The following is a 19,225-nucleotide window of genomic DNA, read 5'->3' as shown; positions in this document are numbered from 1 at the left end:
AGCTAAGCAGGGTTGGGATCCTGGTTAGTATTTGACTGGAAGACCACCTGGAAATGTTGGATGCTCCTCCATACCCAGAGTTTTAAGAAAGTTCTGGTAATCACAGGACTTGCTCATGTTGCAAGTTAAGCACATATTCCCATTCACAGACAACATGCCAATTAGTACCCTGCTCAGAGAAACACATTCATTTATAACTGGGCAACTGCTGAAAGGAATTCATGCTCACCATTTGATCAAACATCAAGAACTTTCTGAACCCAATACAGAGAATGGTTGTCCCCCAGAATCAAAACAGACATAGCTCTGGTCATATTTTGCCACTATGGGAAAGATTTGCAAAGATCCAGAACTTCATTGTATTATTCATTTCCTAGCAGTTGTCATCTGTAGCTAATTATCTCCAATTGCTACGATTGCTGGTGCCAGGCACTGCCTTCATTGCCTGAGTGGGCTTCTCAAAATGCAGTGCAGAAATTCCTTCTGAGGTCATGGAACTATACTCCTGATGCAATGCAAAATTAGGTGTCATTCCCAGATCACATCCAAATGCTCCTTTGTGGACAGCTAAGTACTAGCAAAATGCTGATAGCCAACGCAGAACCAAACCTCAGCAGAAGGTGCAAAAAAATACAAAGGGGGTAATTATGGTGCTCACAGGGAAGTCTCCTCCTACCTCCTGTTATAGATTTATTTAGGCATCAGGCATGAGTTTTTATATCCATTCCAAAATTCAGGGTCATACCAGAGGTTAAAACTTTTAAACAGCAGTGGAAACAATATACTGGGTAGAGAAGAATCTTCTGCCTTTCAAGAGAGTTCACATAAAAGTACAGAAAAGAGGGAAAGGAATGTCTTCTCCTGGCCCAGAGGGCACTTTGGACTTGACAGATAACCAAGTATTCCACATTGCACCTCCAGAAAACAACATACCTTTTGAATCAGGAACTCCTTCATCTTGAACATCTGTGGTTTACAGTACGGGCATTGGAAGAGAAGTGTAATTCAGCTGGAATTTTCCATTAGCCTTGATACATTTTTGTAACCAGACAGAACCCAACCAGGAAATCTCATTCATTGATTTGGTCAAGTAATGTTTCCAGTGCAAACGGAAATCTTTCTGGGGCAAGGATTGCCTCTTTGTACAGTGCTCAGCGCAATGGGGCCCTGACTGCCAGATGCTACTGCAATAACAAATATAATAATCAGAAAGTGGTATCAGCTACATTAGACAGGTTTCAGAGTAACAGCCGTGTTAGTCTGTATTCGCAAAAAGAAAAGGAGTACTTGTGGCACCTTAGAGACTAACCAATTTATTAGAGCATAAGCTTTCGTGAGCTACAGCTCACTTCATCAGATGCATATCATGGAAACTGCAGCAGACTTTATATATACACAGAGAATATGAAACAATACCTCCTCCCACCCCACTGTCCTGCTGGTAATAGCTTATCTAAAGTGATCATCAGGTGGGCCATTTCCAGCACAAATCCAGGTTTTCTCACCCTCCACCCCCCCACACAAATTCACTCTCCTGCTGGTGATAGCCCATCCAAAGTGACAACTCTTTACACAATGTGCATGACAATCAAGTTGGGCTATTTCCTGCACAAATCCAGGTTTTCTCACATTCCCCCCCACCCCCATACACACACAAACTCACTCTCCTGCTGGTAATAGCTCATCCAAACTGACCACTCTTCAAGTTTAAATCCAAGTTAAACCAGAACATCTGGGGGGGGGGGGAGGGTAGGAAAAAACAAGAGGAAACAGGCTACCTTGCATAATGACTTAGCCACTCCCAGTCTCTATTTAAGCCTAAATTAATAGTATCCAATTTGCAAATGAATTCCAATTCAGCAGTTTCTCGCTGGAGTCTGGATTTGAAGTTTTTTTGTTTTAAGATAGCGACCTTCATGTCTGTGATTGCGTGACCAGAGAGATTGAAGTGTTCTCCGACTGGTTTCATTCATTCATAAACCAGTCACATTGTGTAAAGAGTTGTCACTTTGGATGGGCTATCACCAGCAGGAGAGTGAATTTGTGTGGGGGGGTGGAGGGTGAGAAAACCTGGATTTGTGCTGGAAATGGCCCACCTGATGATCACTTTAGATAAGCTATTACCAGCAGGACAGTGGGGTGGGAGGAGGTATTGGTTCATATTCTCTGTGTATATATAAAGTCTGCTGCAGTTTCCACGATATGCATCTGATGAAGTGAGCTGTAGCTCACGAAAGCTTATGCTTTAATAAATTGGTTAGTCTCTAAGGTGCCACAAGTACTCCTTTTCTTTTAGCTACATTAGAGTTTCTCCAGAATGGCTGATTGGAATCCGACAACTAAGCACCATCAAAATGTAGGTAACAGCCCTAGTGCCATAGGTACACTGGATTCTCCATCTGAGTATAATCACATATCAAGATTAATCAGAATAATAGATCATATAAAACTGTGGCTGAACTTTCTAGTAACCCGTATCTCAGAAAGACCGATTTTAGAATTAGTTTATCTATGTGAGAACTAAGCTGTTACTGGTGTGAGAAAGAGGTTATTCTCATGGCTCCAGAAATCTTTCTGTTCAAGATAAGGTTACTCTTTTCAAAATTTCCGCAAAAGAACAAGATTTTCTCTCTGGTGTCGCCAACAATCTTGGGGAAATCTCAGGAAGTTTCAGTATCAATATGTCTATACTGAAACAGTGAACTGAGCTCAGTGAAAATATGCTTGGCAGCATTCTCGGCACATCATCTATCTGTAGAGGGTCAATCTATCATTTCAAACCTATTGATCATAAAGGTTCTAACATGCCTAATAAGAGTTTTTCCACCTATCAAGGAACTGATTCTTCCTTTGGATCTCATCCTGATTTTTTCAATGCTCATGGGCCCTCCCTTCAAACTTATGGTTATCTATTCTCTGTTGCACTTGTCTCTGAAAACTTCTGAATTGGTAGTGAGAACCTCAGCAAGCAGGGTAGAAGAGAGATTCAAACTCTGATGGCTGATCCTGTCTATACTGTTTTTTTTCCCGGACATCATATCCTTAAGAACACACCCAAAGGTCTGACCAAAGGTGGTTAGAGAATTCTATCTAAATGAACACATGACTCACCTGTATTCTTCCCTAAGTCTCATGCTTCTGTGACAGAGGCAGTTCTTCAAGGACTTTCAACCCTGTTCTAAAGTAGATGATGGTGATCTAGCCAAGTGACCTCTTTCTCCAGTGTTTGTGTCCAAGTTCAGGTAGAGTGAACTGCAATAGTCCAACCTAGGAATGTTGAAAGTATAGATTACAATGGCTAGGTCCTCAAATAAGAGGGAACAGGCAAAGCTGTATTGCCAAGCAAAGAGAAAAGAGGGAATTTTTTGCCAATAGATGATCTTTATGTCAAGTGTGAGACGTAATGGGATGAGGAGATTTTCATCCCAAGGTTTTTTAATGGTTTAAATTTAATTTTCCCAGGCCACTGATGACCAAAAGTTAAAATTGGTTGATGGTTTAAGCAAAATGAGTGAGTGACTCTAGATTTGTGGATTTTTTTCTTTTATGAGGAAATAGCCATTATCATCTCTATTTTCCACATTAGCAGGTGGAATTATTGCAATTAACTCTACCTGAGCTTGGCCATAAACATTGGAGAAAGATTGGAGCTGGTGGTATGGCTTGCAGCTGCACACCTTATGCTAGAGGCCAACGTGGGTGTACTTCATCATCCACTTTAGAATAGAACTTGAAAGTCCTTTTCTACAAGGCCACTTAAGTGTTTGGGACCTGGCTACTTCACAGGACCAACCTTATCTTCAGCGATTCCCAGCTATCCTCCACAATAATAATTCAGCATTTATACCTCAGTTCTAAATACAGATCACAAAGCATAATTGATAGCAATATCATGCCTGTGGAAGTCCCTGGAAGAAAAAATTAGACTGAGCTCTGATTTAATGGTATTCAGATTAAGGTGAAAAACAAACCTTTTAAGAAAACTTCCTTAAGGATCAATGCTCTTTGAACAAAACAAACAAACAGAAAATGTATACTCAGTCACACTCCTCTCCCCTGATGGAATTTACAAAGTAAAACATGTTCTGTTTCTGGGCTTTTGTACTCCTTACTTTTGTGCAGCACGTAAATAACCAGGGATAAGCATAGATATAGAAAAACTAAAATAGATTACCAGTATTCTTAAACTACCTAGACTTTACCACTTGATGTTATTGGCAAAAAGAATTGGTGGTTTCAGATTAACTCCTAGAAGCATTCTTCTCTCAGCGATAGTGAAGGAACAGCGGAGCTTCTAATTGAGATTTGGGGCAATATTGGGCCTTATGAAGGAGCTTACTTAACAGATTTTTTGCCTTTTGAGGAATCAGGAGAATTAGGTTGTTGTTCCATTGATTTGATTCAACTTACATAAAAGTGATTGTATAAAAACAAAACTGTATATTCAGTTGAATTATTAAGCAACTTCAAAATATCTGCTGTTACACAGATTCATTCTGAAAGAATGTTGTTAAATATCTGCTTCAAGAGACCCAATAACAGTTCTTTAAGGAATGTAAATTTCTATTTTGAATTAAAATTGAAGGACCAAATCCTGAGCTGTTGTAAAATGGGATAGCTTTACTATCATTGGAGCTACACTGATTTACACCAGCTGAAGATCTAGGCCAACGCTCCTCGAACAGTATCTTGTACTAAATCAACTGTAGATGCACATTAGGGAAACAGTAGGTGTAAGTTTTGAGCTATGAGTCTAATTTCTCATAAATTATTTTGTTTGCATGAAAAATATTCATATTTTAAGACTTTTTCCCTCCATTTCTTACTACAGTTCCGTTGCAAAACTGATAAATGTATTCCATTCTGGTGGAAATGTGACACTGTAGATGACTGTGGGGATGGATCAGATGAACCTGAAGAATGTCGTAAGTACATTCTGAATTCTAAATCCAACTTCTTTTTCCATGATGTTCTTGTATAAGATACTGTAATGCAAAAGTTAGAAAGTTAAATAAGATGATCACTGCTAAGTGTCATTTGAAAATCCTTAACAAACTGCAAGAATTTATAATACATATTTTCAAATCTTAAACTGCTCCAAAATCATAGTTTAACTTTTTCTTAGTTTCTTGAAAAACTGTGTTCAAGTTGGATTTTTAAAGCCGAATAGTGACATTTGTTCAACTTTTCTCTAAGTGACTCTTGCTACAATTCTGGATACATTTCACACAGAGTTTCCTGTCTTAACAAATAATGCAAAAGGATGTTTTGGGGATTAGAACTTACAATTCAGGTACAAATGATTCTGTGAGATGCATTATTTCTAATCATCTTATGTAACTGTGGCACACTGTGCTGGTAGTAGTGCAGAATCAGCAGATTTCTTCTTGATAGTCTCTCATACTTCATACAGTAGCCACTGTAATATTCCCCCTGTCAAGTTTTAGATAGCTTAAAGTCAATCATGATGATGTTCTCAGCATCCCAGAGAAAAGCTGTCATGGGTTTTCCATGACAGCGGAATGCAAGTTGTCTTAGGTATTGGAAAACGCTGTTTCTCCTGCATTGGTTTACTATATTTTAATGTCTAGAGGATGATGCTACCTTTCATCGTCAATCACTAACCACTTATGTGATTTACTGTATCTCCAAAAATCAAAAGATCATGAGTGCATTGTACCTGTGGTGCCAACTCTCCAGGATTGTCCTGGAGTCTCCAAGAATTAAAGATAAATGTTTAATTAAAGATTATGTCAAGTGATGAATCCTCCAGGAATACATCCCACCCACACTGGCAATCCTAATTGTACCTTGAAATTTGTACTCACAACGAAAAATGTTCACCCCGTTGCATTTCTCTTTAATTCTAATTCACAGTCATTTCATTTTAATCTTGTGCACTAAAATTTGTAATCCACATCTTAACAAAGAAATATGTTGAATCAGAATAACAACAAGCAATTCTCATATGCTTCTAAATCTTTTGTTATGATACCTTTTTCATTGTCACAAGTTCAACAATAGAAAAATACTTGATCTTTTCACTTTTGAGAAAAAGAAAAGGAGGACTTGTGGCACCTTAGAGACTAACAAATTTATTTGAGCATAAGCTTTCGTGAGCTACAGCTCACTTCATCGGATGCTGTAGCTCACAAAAGCTTATGCTCAAATAAATTTATTAGTCTCAAAGGTGCCACAAGTACTCCTTTTCTTTTTGCGGATACAGACTAACACGGCTGCTACTCTGAAACCTGTCACTTTTTATAAGTTACTTTACTTCATTTCTCTACCTAGAACTCTGCTCCTTACCAACTTGTCTGTTTACCACATGGACATTGTAGTAAATCACATGCAATAGTTTCATCCTGAGTAACATGTAAAACTTTACAATTTAAGCTTTACAATGTGCAAAGTGTGAACAAAACTAGAGGAGTTTCAGTACCCTTAATTTAAGTGCAAAGGTTTCAAAAAATATTTTATTATACCCTGTTCCATTTACACTATTTTTTTATATAATACCAGATTGATTTTTAGTTTACTCTTGTTAAGTGTTTCATTAAAATATAATCTTAAATATTAATCTTAAATTTCAGAAACTATTTTAAAAAAGTCATTTCACTGAATACAGTTTGTTCATTAATTAAAGTCCCCAAAAAGAAATATCTCAGGTAAAAGGTATCAAGGGGAAAAAGGAAAATAAAAATAAGTTAGTACATAAAATTTTAAACATACAAAAGAATAATGACATAGCAAAATAAAAAATACTGTACTCCTCTCTCCACATGAGGTAACTATATATAACATACTAGACAAAAGACACTATTTTATAGTGATATTAGGAAAAAAGAAGAGATTTAGGGGTGGAAATACTAATACTATACCTGAAATTCTTAAAGCCAAAAAATTCTGTAAATGAACATTAAATGAACATTAAGATATATAAGAATATCTATTTAAACAATCCCATGATATTGTCACCCCAAAAAGAGGACTAATTTCCTCTTATTTGTTTAGTACCTCAAGCTAATAATAATAATAATAAAATGATCACTCACTCTGATGGCTTTATATTATTTTGGGAAAATAATTGAGACTCAGGACCCTGGGTTATACTTGTGGTTCTGCCAGTTACTCTCAGGGAAGCCATTTAAATAGTCTGTAACTATTTCCCCAGCTGTGAAATGGGAATCAATAAATATTGTTATATCATGGGTTTAGGAGGTTTTAATCATTTATGCCAAAGCCCACTGAAGTCAATGGGAGTCTTTCCCTTGTATTCAATGGGTTTCAGATAAAGGCCCGGATGTTTGTAAAGTGTTTTGAAATTCTTTGTTGAAAGGTGCTATAGAAGGGATAAGTATTCGTCACTTGGCCCAACTGCCAATGTGCATCTCCTTGGTCATCAGGCTTCTTCTCTTTGTCTCCTGCTACTCCTCTTTGCAATGTATTTTAAGAGGATAGGCCATAACTCTGTGTGCCACATATGATCAAGACCAAGAGTGAGGCTCCAGAAACTTTTTACCCCTTATCACCTCTCTTTATAGCTTGAAGCATTTTGTGTTGTCTACAGATTTATAAAAAATAGAGAGAAAATGGAAGTAAAGCAAAATAAATGGTTTGCATAACATACCTCATCTCAATACTTTGCAAAACTCAGTGAGGTAGGCTTCCCTTAACTGTGGGGACATCTACATTTCAAGCTGAAAATGTAATTCCCAGCTCAAGGATGACATACCTATGCTACCTCTGAATGAGCTAGCAGGCTAAAAATTGAAATGTAGTCACTGTGGTAGTAGTGGCAGGAAGGGCTACCCACCCAAGTATGTACCTAGCATCTTGAATGGGTACGTGCTTGAGCGGCTATGCTATATTGTTGCTACGCTATAATTTTTAGTGTGCTCAGTCAGAGCTAACACACTTACGTCTCCTTAAATTGGAAATTACAAGTTCACATTGAGAGGAAAGATGATTGTGGTACCTCAGTAACTCAGGTTACTCAGTGAACAGTCTCTCAAGGACATGACTGTGAGGTTCCTTTCCTCCTTTTTTGCGTTTAATATGAAGGCTTCCTGCCTGTCACTCCCAATAGTCTGGTCTCTGTGGCAGCAAACACAGCTATTATATGTGAGATAGAGATGGCCTTGAATTTTCTGAGGACTAATATGCCTTTGAAATCTTCAAAATAAAATAGTTTAGATCATGAACATTTCTATCATTTGGGTGTCCACTTTACACATAAACAGGAGAAGACAATTCCTGTTTTCCTGGGATGCCATGCTGGTTTTTGTTGAATAGGATTCCCCAGGACATTCTTGGGAGGCATATGTCTGACAGCACAGTAAGTCTCAGTTGTAGACAATCTGAGCAACTGCTGGAGTATTATCACAACTCAGAGTTCTGGATCTTGGTCGCTGGAAGCTGATAGATTCCAAAAGATTTGTAGACAGGTGATGGAAATGATAGCCCTGAAAGAATCTATATAAAGAACAGAATAGGCATCAACTGTCAGAACAGCTACCTTTATCAGAAAACAACCAGTCTGAGTTTGGTGTTCTTGAATAGTGTCTACTTGTTGCAGATACGATACATGGTACAAACACTTCAAACTCTCCGTGGCACATTTTGGGCTGAATGTTTATTCCTTGTTGGCCAGAAGGTCTGAACTTTGGCTTACCTTTGGGGGGGAAAAAGCTTGAAGAGAAAATGACACATCACCAGGGTCTTTACCATTCCATATTTTATGCAAATTATGATGATAACTGACTCATTTCTGATTTGAACAAAATCTTAATCTGATTTAGAACTGTTTGATTATACACTTTACAGAGAGAAGTGCAGGTCATTCCATTGTGGAACACAATATCCATGTTTTTGATCAGCTTGGAAATCTCCATGTTGGGAGAACTGGAGTATTGCCTTGTCACCTGTGGAGTGTCTCATCCATATGTTAAAAAGTAGATCAATTTTTCTGACTCTCACATTATTGAGGATCAATTTGTGGATGTAAGGATTCAGTCTTAAAGCTTCCCAACACTGACAAAACACTAATATGTAAATTCTTAATGGGACTATTCAGTTTGCACCGATTGCATACCCTCATCTTGTATGGTAACACCCATTGTTTCATGTTCTCTATGTATATAAATCTCCTCACTGTATTTTCCACTGAATGCATCTGATGAAGTGAGCTGTAGCTCACGAAAGCTTACGCTCAAATAAATTTGTTAGTCTCTAAGTTGCCACAAGTACTCCTTTTCATTTTATTTCTATATCAGAATGTAAGAATGGGCATATTTTACCTACTTTAGCTGGGATAGTAACATTGGTTTTTCTTGCACAAGTCTTATCTCATTTCTGTTCTGGGCTAAGAGTTGAGAAAGCACTTGCAGTTAAGGAAATTATTCTGTAATAAATTCACGGTAAGATTTGTTACAAGTATTTCTTGGGTTTGTTACAAATCTTTCTTGACCAATCTCTAGTTGGTCATATTTTCCTTCACCAGATTATATATTTATGTACCATTTCTTGGGCTTTGGTCAAACCCAGAACTCAAGGAATCTCAGATTTATATAATAATCCCTTCAATAGTAATAACTCCAGATTCTCTCATTGTCTAGAGAGGACAGGCATTAATCCTTTTAGCAAGATGTTTTGTCACAGCCATTTGGCAACTTGTCAGCACAGATGGTTTATCTACTGCATATACATTTATAGCTTCAGACAAATCTTGGTCTCCCAGGTGAATCCCTGTTATAATTTAACCAGCTCTCTGAGGATTCCTCCAGCATCGGGGAATCCCCAGGCAGCTGATAGCTTGTATAACCTATTCTGTTTAGGAACCAGAGTTAGGGATACATGTTTAGTACACTTCAGTACTTTTTAACTTTTACTGAAAAAGAAAACAACTGACAGAGGCACTATGGACTGTTGTAACCTCCTCAATAGGAAGTTTCTGTCTCTTTCCACATCAAAATCAAACTTTCCCTTTCAAAGGTTTGCACAGGGACCTCCACATCTGCATCTCTGCTGTTTCTTATCTCAACCTGGCACCCTTACAAAGTTGTCTTTCACCAATTTACTTTCTTCTTCATCTTGTTTCCATATCAACTTCCCTTCTGCCTTCTGGAATCCCTTCCAAAATCATTGCTCTTGGTCTCCACCCTTTCTTTATTCAAATCCCCATTGAAAGCTGACTTCTTCCCTAAGGCACATAAATGCTAATCACATCAGCCACAATATCAGAGGCTTATTCACCTGCACATCTACCAATGTGATATATGCCATCATGTGCCAGCAATGCCCCTCTGCCATGTACATTGGTCAAACTGGACAGTCTCTACGTAAAAGAATAAATGGACACAAATCAGACGTCAAGAATTATAACATTCAAAAACCAGTTGGAGAACACTTCAATCTGTCTGGACACTCGATTACAGACCTAAAAGTGGCAATACTTCAACAAAAAAAATTCAAAAAACAGACTCCAAAGAGAGACTGCTGAATTGGAATTAATTTGCAAACTGGATACAATTAACTTAGGCTTGAATAGAGACTGGGAGTGGATGGGTCATTACACAAAGTAAAATTATTTCCCCATGTTTATTTCCCCTTCCACCTTCCGCACTGTTCCTCAGACGTTCTTGTCAACTGCTGGAAATGGCCCACCTTGATTATCACTACAAAACGTTCCCCCCCCACATTCCCCGGCTCTCCTGCTGGTAATAGCTCACCTTAAGTGATCACTCTGGTTACAGTGTGTATGGTAACACCCATTGTTTCATGTTCTCTATGTATATAAATCTCCCCACTGTATTTTCCACTGAATGCATCCGATGAACTGAGCAGTAATTCACGAAAGTTTATGCTCAAATAAATTTGTTAGTCTCTAAGGTGCCACAAGTACTCCTTTTCTTTTTACAAATAGAAACGATAATCATCCACTTAAGATAGCATCATCCTCTTGGTGTCCCAGTGGGTCCTTGTGTTTTCTGTTCAGATTAAAAAATCCACAGAGCTGGGACTGTGTATTCCTTTCTGTTTTGTACATCGCTTAGCACACTGATGCTTACAAATAAATAGTAATAGACATGGTTGCAAGATTAGATAATTACTTTACTTTTGCAATGCTGTATCATTACTGAGAAATAATTGTGCAGTCATCATGTAAATGAGACCCTCCTCAGCCTTAGTACTACGATCTTATAATTGAAAAATGTGTGTTCAGCTATGGTTTAGTAACTACAGAATACTCTGGTTGAGTCTGTATATCCTAATTTAATAACTTATAAATATATTCAATTAGTCCATTGAAGAGTAATAATATAATTGGCACATTACCATCCCTGGGATAGAGCTGGTAATTTTTCTGAACTTAAAGAGATTTTTTTAACCTCTGTTATAGGTTAAAGATATATATTTTTAATATAAAGAAATAGATATAAAAACATCCAAATGATTTCATGACATTTTCTCATTGTGGGCCAATCCAAATGCCATTGAAATCAATGGGAGTCTTTGCACTAACTTCAGTGGGGCTTGAATCATTCCATATATTTGATCAGTTTATTCAGAAAGGGAAAATCCATGAAACTTCTGTCTGACATGTACACGTACACACTGGGGTTCATACATAGTTTAAAATAATTCAGTTTACATTTTGAATAGCAGAAAAGCGCTGTTTATAAGTTTTATAAACTCTGTATGCAACTGTGCAAGATTTGGTTTTTGTTTTGTTTTGTTTTTTCAGCTGAATTTAAATGTCAACCAGGACGTTTTCAGTGTGGAACTGGACTTTGTGCTCTGCCAGCCTTTATCTGTGATGGAGAAAATGATTGTGGGGACAATTCTGATGAACTCAACTGTGGTAAGTGATTATGTGTAGCACAGAATTCAAAAACTGACTAAGATCTTTAGCTAAGATGATTTAAATTCTAATGAGAAACTCATCTGGAATTTTTTTTAACCTATCTTCCAGACACACATGTCTGCCTGTCAGGTCAGTTCAAGTGTACAAAGAATCAGAAATGTATTCCAATAAATCTAAGGTGCAATGGACAGGATGACTGTGGTGATGAAGAAGATGAAAGAGACTGTCGTAAGTTATCTTTAGAGAGTTTTGTATTGCACACTGATGGATAGTTTTCAACATAGAGTTTAAAAGATATATGTAAAATCACTGTATGCCCAATGAAAATCAGTTAATCTTTTGGACTATTTGACATACAGTACTTGAGATATTCTGTGTACAGAAATCAAATACTTCTGTCATTGACTTCATTTTTTTGTAACTATGACACTGAGAAAAAAGAGAGAATTCATTTTTAGAAAATTATATGGGTCTCTTATTTGAGTTAAACTGTATATATTACTCTGACCACTCCCACCACCATCTCTTGTCTCCTCCTTGGTCTTTTAGCATTCCTCATGTGACTTTCTGCCAGGGCCTGAAGGCAGCACATTTTAGTGGGAGAGGATACCTTTGTTCCTGCTCCTTAACTGAGAGAGGGTATAGGTTCTCCAACTCTTTATCCTACAGAACTTATGGAGGTTATGGACTTCTCTTTTACGGGAGGTCTCTGCAAATTTACCATATGACATTAATTTTAATAAAAAAAATCAAAACAGAGAAAATGGAATTAAAAGAATTCATTTAAGCTAAAATACCTACATTGAGATTTCTCATAAGATAAACTAGATAAGGTATTTTCAGCTTAGTTACAGAGCGGGAAACATTGAAGAGTTTACATCTTGTAAATATAATCTCTGATGTTTCCGGTCTGCCTATCAGCACCATACTGCCATCTAGAGAGACAGATGACTCCGTCACTCACTCAGCCTGTTATTCAAGCCCCCACTGATCCAGGGCAGCTACCCCATTTGTAAATTGGTTTTCTCCAGCTTCACATACACAATGGCTTGGAGACTCCATGCATTCTTTAGAAAAGGGCCATTGAGGATACAAAGACCCTTGAATATTGATGATTAATAGCCACCTTTCGGAAGCCTAAGGGAGCTGAGTTACTGCTTTTCAGTAACCACATTGCCTGTTTTATGTTGTTTCAGTCAGGCCTCTTGTTAAATGAAGTCCACAAGTCATGATTTTGGGTAGTGGTCCAGATTCTGTGTCGCAATTACTTTTACAATACTGGTATGACTTACTACACTAGGCAGTGTGGCCTAGTGACTAGAACACTGGACTAGGACTCAGGACACCTGGCTTCTATTTCTGTCTCTGCCAGTGGTTGCTGGGGAATCTTGGGCAAGTTACTTCAGTTCACTGTGCCTCAGTTTACCGACATGTAAAATGGGGATAATACGGCCTTAGTAATGAAATGCTTTGAGATCCACTGATGAAAAGTTCTATATAAGAGCAAGGTATTATTATTATAAGTACTCTTACTACATAGGCATGACTGCATGATTTTCCACCTCAAACACTATAACATCGTGCTAATGTGTGAAAACCTGAAAGTGAAAATGACTAGAAACTAAATATAAACAAACCCGAAAATTTTCTTTGCCCAAGCTGAGCTACGTGCAAAAAGTCAACAATAGTATAAATAATGAAAAGCAAATTAGATGATAAATCTTTGTTTAGTTTTAATAATTTAGGATTTATTTGTAACATTGCCAAGAACATTTGTTTGTTTTCTGAAATATGGGATCAGATTCTTTGCTGTGCTGAATTTATGCCTGGCAGATTGGGGGGGCAGACAAGTGGGAGGGGAGCACCAGGGAGCTGTTTACAGCTCCATAATTATCATCCCAGGTCCAGTGCAGATTAGCACAACCTAGAATGTGCTTAGATTGTACCATATGGTAACTGACTCCAAGAGACTAAGCAGTTTGCAAAGCAATCCAGATATAACTCCTCCCACCCCTTTCTGTTCATGACATGCCCACTGTGCTGTGGGCCAAAGGGCAGGTGGCTTAGAACCTGGCTATGAGAACTCTACAGCTGATGGGAAATCCAGTTAAAGCTACATGGTTTGACTAACATTTGTTAGCATATCCACACTGAAGGTCATTTTCTGTTCTACTAATTTGCCATAGGCCATAATATTGCCAAATAAGTCGATGTTCATGGCCAGTCTTTTTTTTTTTCAAACTTTCTAAGGAGATTTATGAAGGAAGTCTCCTGAGCTAGTGATATATATATATATATACATTAGGAAGGATGTGAGGGAAGAAAATTACTTTTTGATTGGTGAATAACTAGGGATAGGATCCCTACAGGAAAGGGGCATTAATTTTTTCATACTCCTGGCTGTGCAGAAAATAATCACATGCCATCTCTCATGTGAGGAACTTTTCTAGCACTTTTTGTAAGGATTTAAAAGGAAAACCCATGAGTGCACTAACAACCAGGTTTAGTTGCCAAGTTGGAAATCTTGGAAACTAAAGACACCCATACAAAGCAGCTTTCAGGAACCAGGGAAAATTGGCAGCAATTCTTTACAGCAAAATCTTCTGTTACCTGGGCGATTATGTTGACATTGTGAAGTAGTTTTCAGTCTGGTTCTTCAATTCACTACTTTTCTTCAAAACATTGAAGACAGAGCAGAAGGATTTTGGTGGCACTGGACACTGTTGTTTACAGGGAGTCCTCGGACTTATGACACAATTCCTTAGAATTGCGTTGTAAGTCGAAATGTTGAAAGCCAAAACAGCTTTTCCCATAGGAATCAATGGTATGAAGGGGAGCTTGGTTCCTGAACTAAGGCTTGATACACTATTTTCACCACAATAACCCAGACTTTTGTACTGTATGAATTACAGATGACTAATGTTGCAACACCAATGTATTTATTGGTTTCAGAGTAGCAGCCGTGTTAGTCTGTATTCGCAAAAAGAAAAGGAGTACTTGTGGCACCTTAGAGACTAACCAATTTATTTGAGCATAAGCTTTTGTGAGCTACAGCTCACTTCATCAGATGCATAAAAGTGGAAAATGCAGTGAGGATGTTTTTATACACACAGACCATGAAAAAATGGGTGTTTATCACTTCAAAAGATTTTCTCCCCCCACCCCATTCTCCTGGTGGCAATAGCTTATCTAAAGTGATCACTCTCCTTACAATGTGTATGATAATCAAGGTGGGCCATTTCCAGCTCAAATTGAGGGTTTAACAAGAATGTCTGAGGAACAGCGGGGAGGGAAGGGGGTAGGAAAAAACAAGGGGAAATAGGTTACATGCCATTTATGGCTGATTTAGAACAACGCTTCCTCAGCTCTCGTCCCCTAAAGCCCCTACTCTACTTGCGCTATATTGATGACATCTTCATCATCTGGACCCATGGAAAAGAAGCCCTTGAGGAATTCCACCATGATTTCAACAATTTCCATCCCACCACCAACCTCAGCCTGGTCCAGTCCACACAAGAGATCCACTTCCTGGACACTACAGTGCTAATAAACAATGGTCACATAAACACCACCCTATACCGGAAACCTACTGACCGCTATTCCTACCTGCATGCCTCCAGCTTTCACCCTGACCACACCACACGATCCATCGTCTACAGCCAAGCTCTGCGATACAACCGCATTTGCGCCAACCCCTCAGACAGAGACAAACACCTACAAGATCTCTGTCAAGCTTTCTTACAACTACAATACCCACCTGCAGAAGTAAAGAAACAGATTGATAGAGCCAGAAGAGTTCCCAGAAGTTACCTACTACAGGACAGGCCTAACAAAGAAAATAACAGAACACCACTAGCCGTCACCTTCAGCCCCCAACTAAAACCCCTCCAACGCATTATTAAGGATCTACAACCTATCCTAAAGGATGACCCAACACTCTCACAAATCTTGGGAGACAGGCCAGTCCTTGCCTACAGACAGCCCCGCAACCTGAAGCAAATACTCACCAACAACCACATACCACACAACAGAACCACTAACCCAGGAACTTATCCTTGCAACAAAGCCCGTTGCCAATTGTGCCCACATATCTATTCAGGGGACACCATCACAGGGCCTAATAACATCAGCCACACTATCAGAGGCTCATATACCTGCACATCCACCAATGTGATATATGCCATCATGTGCCAGCAATGCCCCTCTGCCATGTACATTGGTCAAACTGGACAGTCTCTACGTAAAAGAATAAATGGACACAAATCAGATGTCAAGAATTATAACATTCATAAACCAGTCGGAGAACACTTCAATCTCTCTTGTCACGCAATCACAGACATGAAGGTCGCTATCTTAAAACAAAAAAACTTCAAATCGAGACTCCAGCGAGAAACTGCTGAATTGGAATTCATTTGCAAATTGGATACTATTAATTTAGGCTTAAATAGAGACTGGGAGTGGCTAAGTCATTATGCAAGGTAGCCTATTTCCTCTTGTTTTTTCCAACCCCCGCCCCCCCGATGTTCTGGTTTAACTTGGATTTAAACTTGGAGAGCTATTACCAGCAGGAGAGTGAGTTTGTGTGTGTATGGGGGTGGGGGGGGGGGATGTGAGAAAACCTGGATTTGTGCTGGAAATGGCCCACCTTAATTATGCACATTGTAGGGAGAATGGTCACTTTGGATGAGCTATTACCAGCAGGATAGTGAGTTTGTGTGTGTGGTTTTTGGGAGGGGGGTGAGAGAACCTGGATTTGTGCAGGAAATGGCCCAACTTTATTATCATGCACATTGTGTAAAGAGTTGTCACTTTGGATGGGCTATCACCAGCAGGAGAGTGAATTTGTGTGGGGGGGTGGAGGGTGAGAAAACCTGGATTTGTGCTGGAAATGGCCCACCTGATGATCACTTTAGATAAGCTATTACCAGCTGGACTGTGGGGTGGGAGGAGGTATTTTTTCATATTCTCTGTGTATATATAAAGTCTGCTACAGTTTCCACGGCATGCATCCGATGAAGTGAGCTGTAGCTCACGAAAGCTCATGCTCAAATAAATTGGTTAGTCTCTAAGGTGCCACAAGTACTCCTTTTCTTTTTGCGAATACAGACTAACACGGCTGTTACTCTGAAACCTGTCATTGTAAGGAGAGTGATCACTTTGGATAAGCTATTGCCAGCTGGAGAGTGGGGTGGGGGAAGAGAAAACCTTTTGAAGTGATAAACACCCATTTTTTCATGGTCTGTGTGTATAAAAACATCCTCACTGCATTTTCCACTTTTATGCATCCGATGAAGTGAGCTGTAGCTCAGGAAAGCTTATGCTCAAATAAATTGGTTAGTCTCTGAGGTGCCACAAGTACTCCTTTTCTTTTAATGTATTTATTGTATTTTGTAAAGAGCATTCAGATAAACATATAAACTCACATATGCTGCTCAGAATGCCAGCAACACAGGCTCAGAAAGCCAGGGAGAATGGCACACATGCTGAGCCTCAGCCAATCACTGTTCAAGATTTCTGATTGGCTGAGCCTGGGGCTGGGAGCCAATCAAAAACAAGCAGCAACCCTACCCAACAACAAACTACCCTGCTGCCTCGAAGCCAATCAGAAGGGACCCCTTCCAGGTCCATACCAGTACTGTATAAGGCAACCAGGAAATGAATTCAAGAGAACTTTATGCAAATCGAGCATCCTAAGGGCGAAACAAGCATCGTAAGGGCTAAATGAGCAGTCCATTGAAAAGTGTAGTAAGTGGCATTGGGAATCGTAAATCCGAGGACTCCCTGTACATTTAGATTTAATAAAGGGGCCCAAAGAGTCAAAGGTATTAACATGAGCCAGAATCTGTCCAACATTAAACAGTTTTAAACATTGTTGGGATTTGCAATGCAAACCTCAGCCTGCTTAGTACCATGGGAAACATATACTGAAAAATATTACATTTTATTAAAAAGGGAAAAGCCATTAAAGCATTTGAAATGTAAAGTATTTAATAAGGCTTGCATTTTAACAGCATCCCTTGTTCCCTTTCCCTTTAGTTGCAGAGAGTCTTTAGAAGGAAAAAAAAACCCTTCCTAAGACAGTCTCTTAGTTGGTATTAAGATGGTAATTACTGTCCTTTGGAGGAAAAGAGAAGTTAGTTTGGTTGGGTTGCAACTGCTGTTGCTGTTGTTTAAAATCTGATCCCATTTTCTAGAAGGCAAAACACAACAAATAATATACAAAAGGGGAAAGAACAGCAAAAATAGAAACTGCAGCTGTCACTGGTTTTAACTTGTAACCTTGCTGCTGCAAAACTCAGCCACAGAACACAGTCTTATCACCACTCCAAGACCTGGCAAAATTGTACCATGATATTGCATATAGCTGTCTCTTTCTGGTCACAGGGTTTGTGTTGCAAAACATGTAGACTTGGCCAGCTTAACCAGATTCTTATTAGACAAAAGGAAAAAGGAAAGGGATAGGAAAGAGAAGAAATAAGGTAGGGGATTGAAAAGAATGAAAAGGGAGAGGAAGGGAACATGACAAAGTCTCATATCCCATGTAGTGGCTGGGATATAGCTGGAACCAGTGAAGGTGGAGATGTCATCTGGGCCGGTTCTTTGGCCTGGTCCAGTCAGGACATGTCTTGGAAACAAGATGACAAAAGCCCAATGATTTTACAATGGATCTCTTGGTTCCAGGATATGGTGAGGATGGCAACCAGGATGGTGAAGCTTGCTCCTTCCCCTTTGTTTCAGTCATCAGATGTCCATCTTTCACTTCCTCTTTGCCAATTTTCCTCTCAAAGTCTCTTTACCCACAGTGCATTGCTCGCACTGTTGAAGGTAGTGCCCAGAAGAGAGTGATGGGCCTTTTAACCAGAATATTGTTAGCATTTGGTCTATCGAATTTAACTAATGTTGAAAATGTTCTTGTTTGTAATCAATGGAACACTACCATAAATATTGTGACTCTCTAAATTCATTTGGACAATGTTAATAATCAAATGGATTAAATAACAATAGAATGCATTAAAACAGATTGCTATTTTCTTGGAGATATCACTGAAAAACACTATAGAACTCATGGAGAGCCTGTTTTTAACATTTGGGGTTATTTATTTAACAAAAAATGTTTTGAGTCTTGGCAAAAATATTTAGCTTTAAAAATAACTCCCTTTCTTTAAAGCGGAAAACAGCTGTTCTCCAGACCATTTCCAGTGTAAAACTACAAAACACTGTATTTCTAAACTGTGGGTATGTGATGAGGACCCGGACTGTGCTGATGGATCAGATGAAGCAAACTGTGGTGAGTCTGACAACAGTCAAACAAAGGAGTGCAGTCAGAAGCTTTTTGTTTAAAAGTAGTGACATTGCTTT

At 38.8% G+C, this 19,225-nt stretch overlaps 1 protein-coding gene across 1 annotated transcript in view; it reads left to right on the top strand.

The window, feature by feature from the left end:
• Positions 1-19,225, top strand: part of LRP1B (LDL receptor related protein 1B) — a gene marked incomplete at its 5' end in the record, with an annotated part of 885,246 nt that overhangs the window by 700,646 nt on the left and 165,375 nt on the right. The window contains 4 exons of the mRNA XM_084642729.1: positions 4,832-4,925; positions 11,747-11,863; positions 11,975-12,094; positions 19,035-19,154. Coding sequence (XP_084498855.1) covers positions 4,832-4,925; positions 11,747-11,863; positions 11,975-12,094; positions 19,035-19,154 — 451 coding nt within the window. The remainder of the gene's footprint in view (positions 1-4,831; positions 4,926-11,746; positions 11,864-11,974; positions 12,095-19,034; positions 19,155-19,225) is intronic.

The sequence above is a fragment of the Lepidochelys olivacea genome, assembly GCF_965140295.1.
Source record: "Lepidochelys olivacea isolate rLepOli2 genome assembly, chromosome: 11".
Taxonomy (NCBI): Eukaryota; Metazoa; Chordata; order Testudines; family Cheloniidae; genus Lepidochelys; species Lepidochelys olivacea.
Note: the sequence above shows the minus strand (reverse complement) of the source record. Positions and strands in the feature narration are given on the sequence as shown.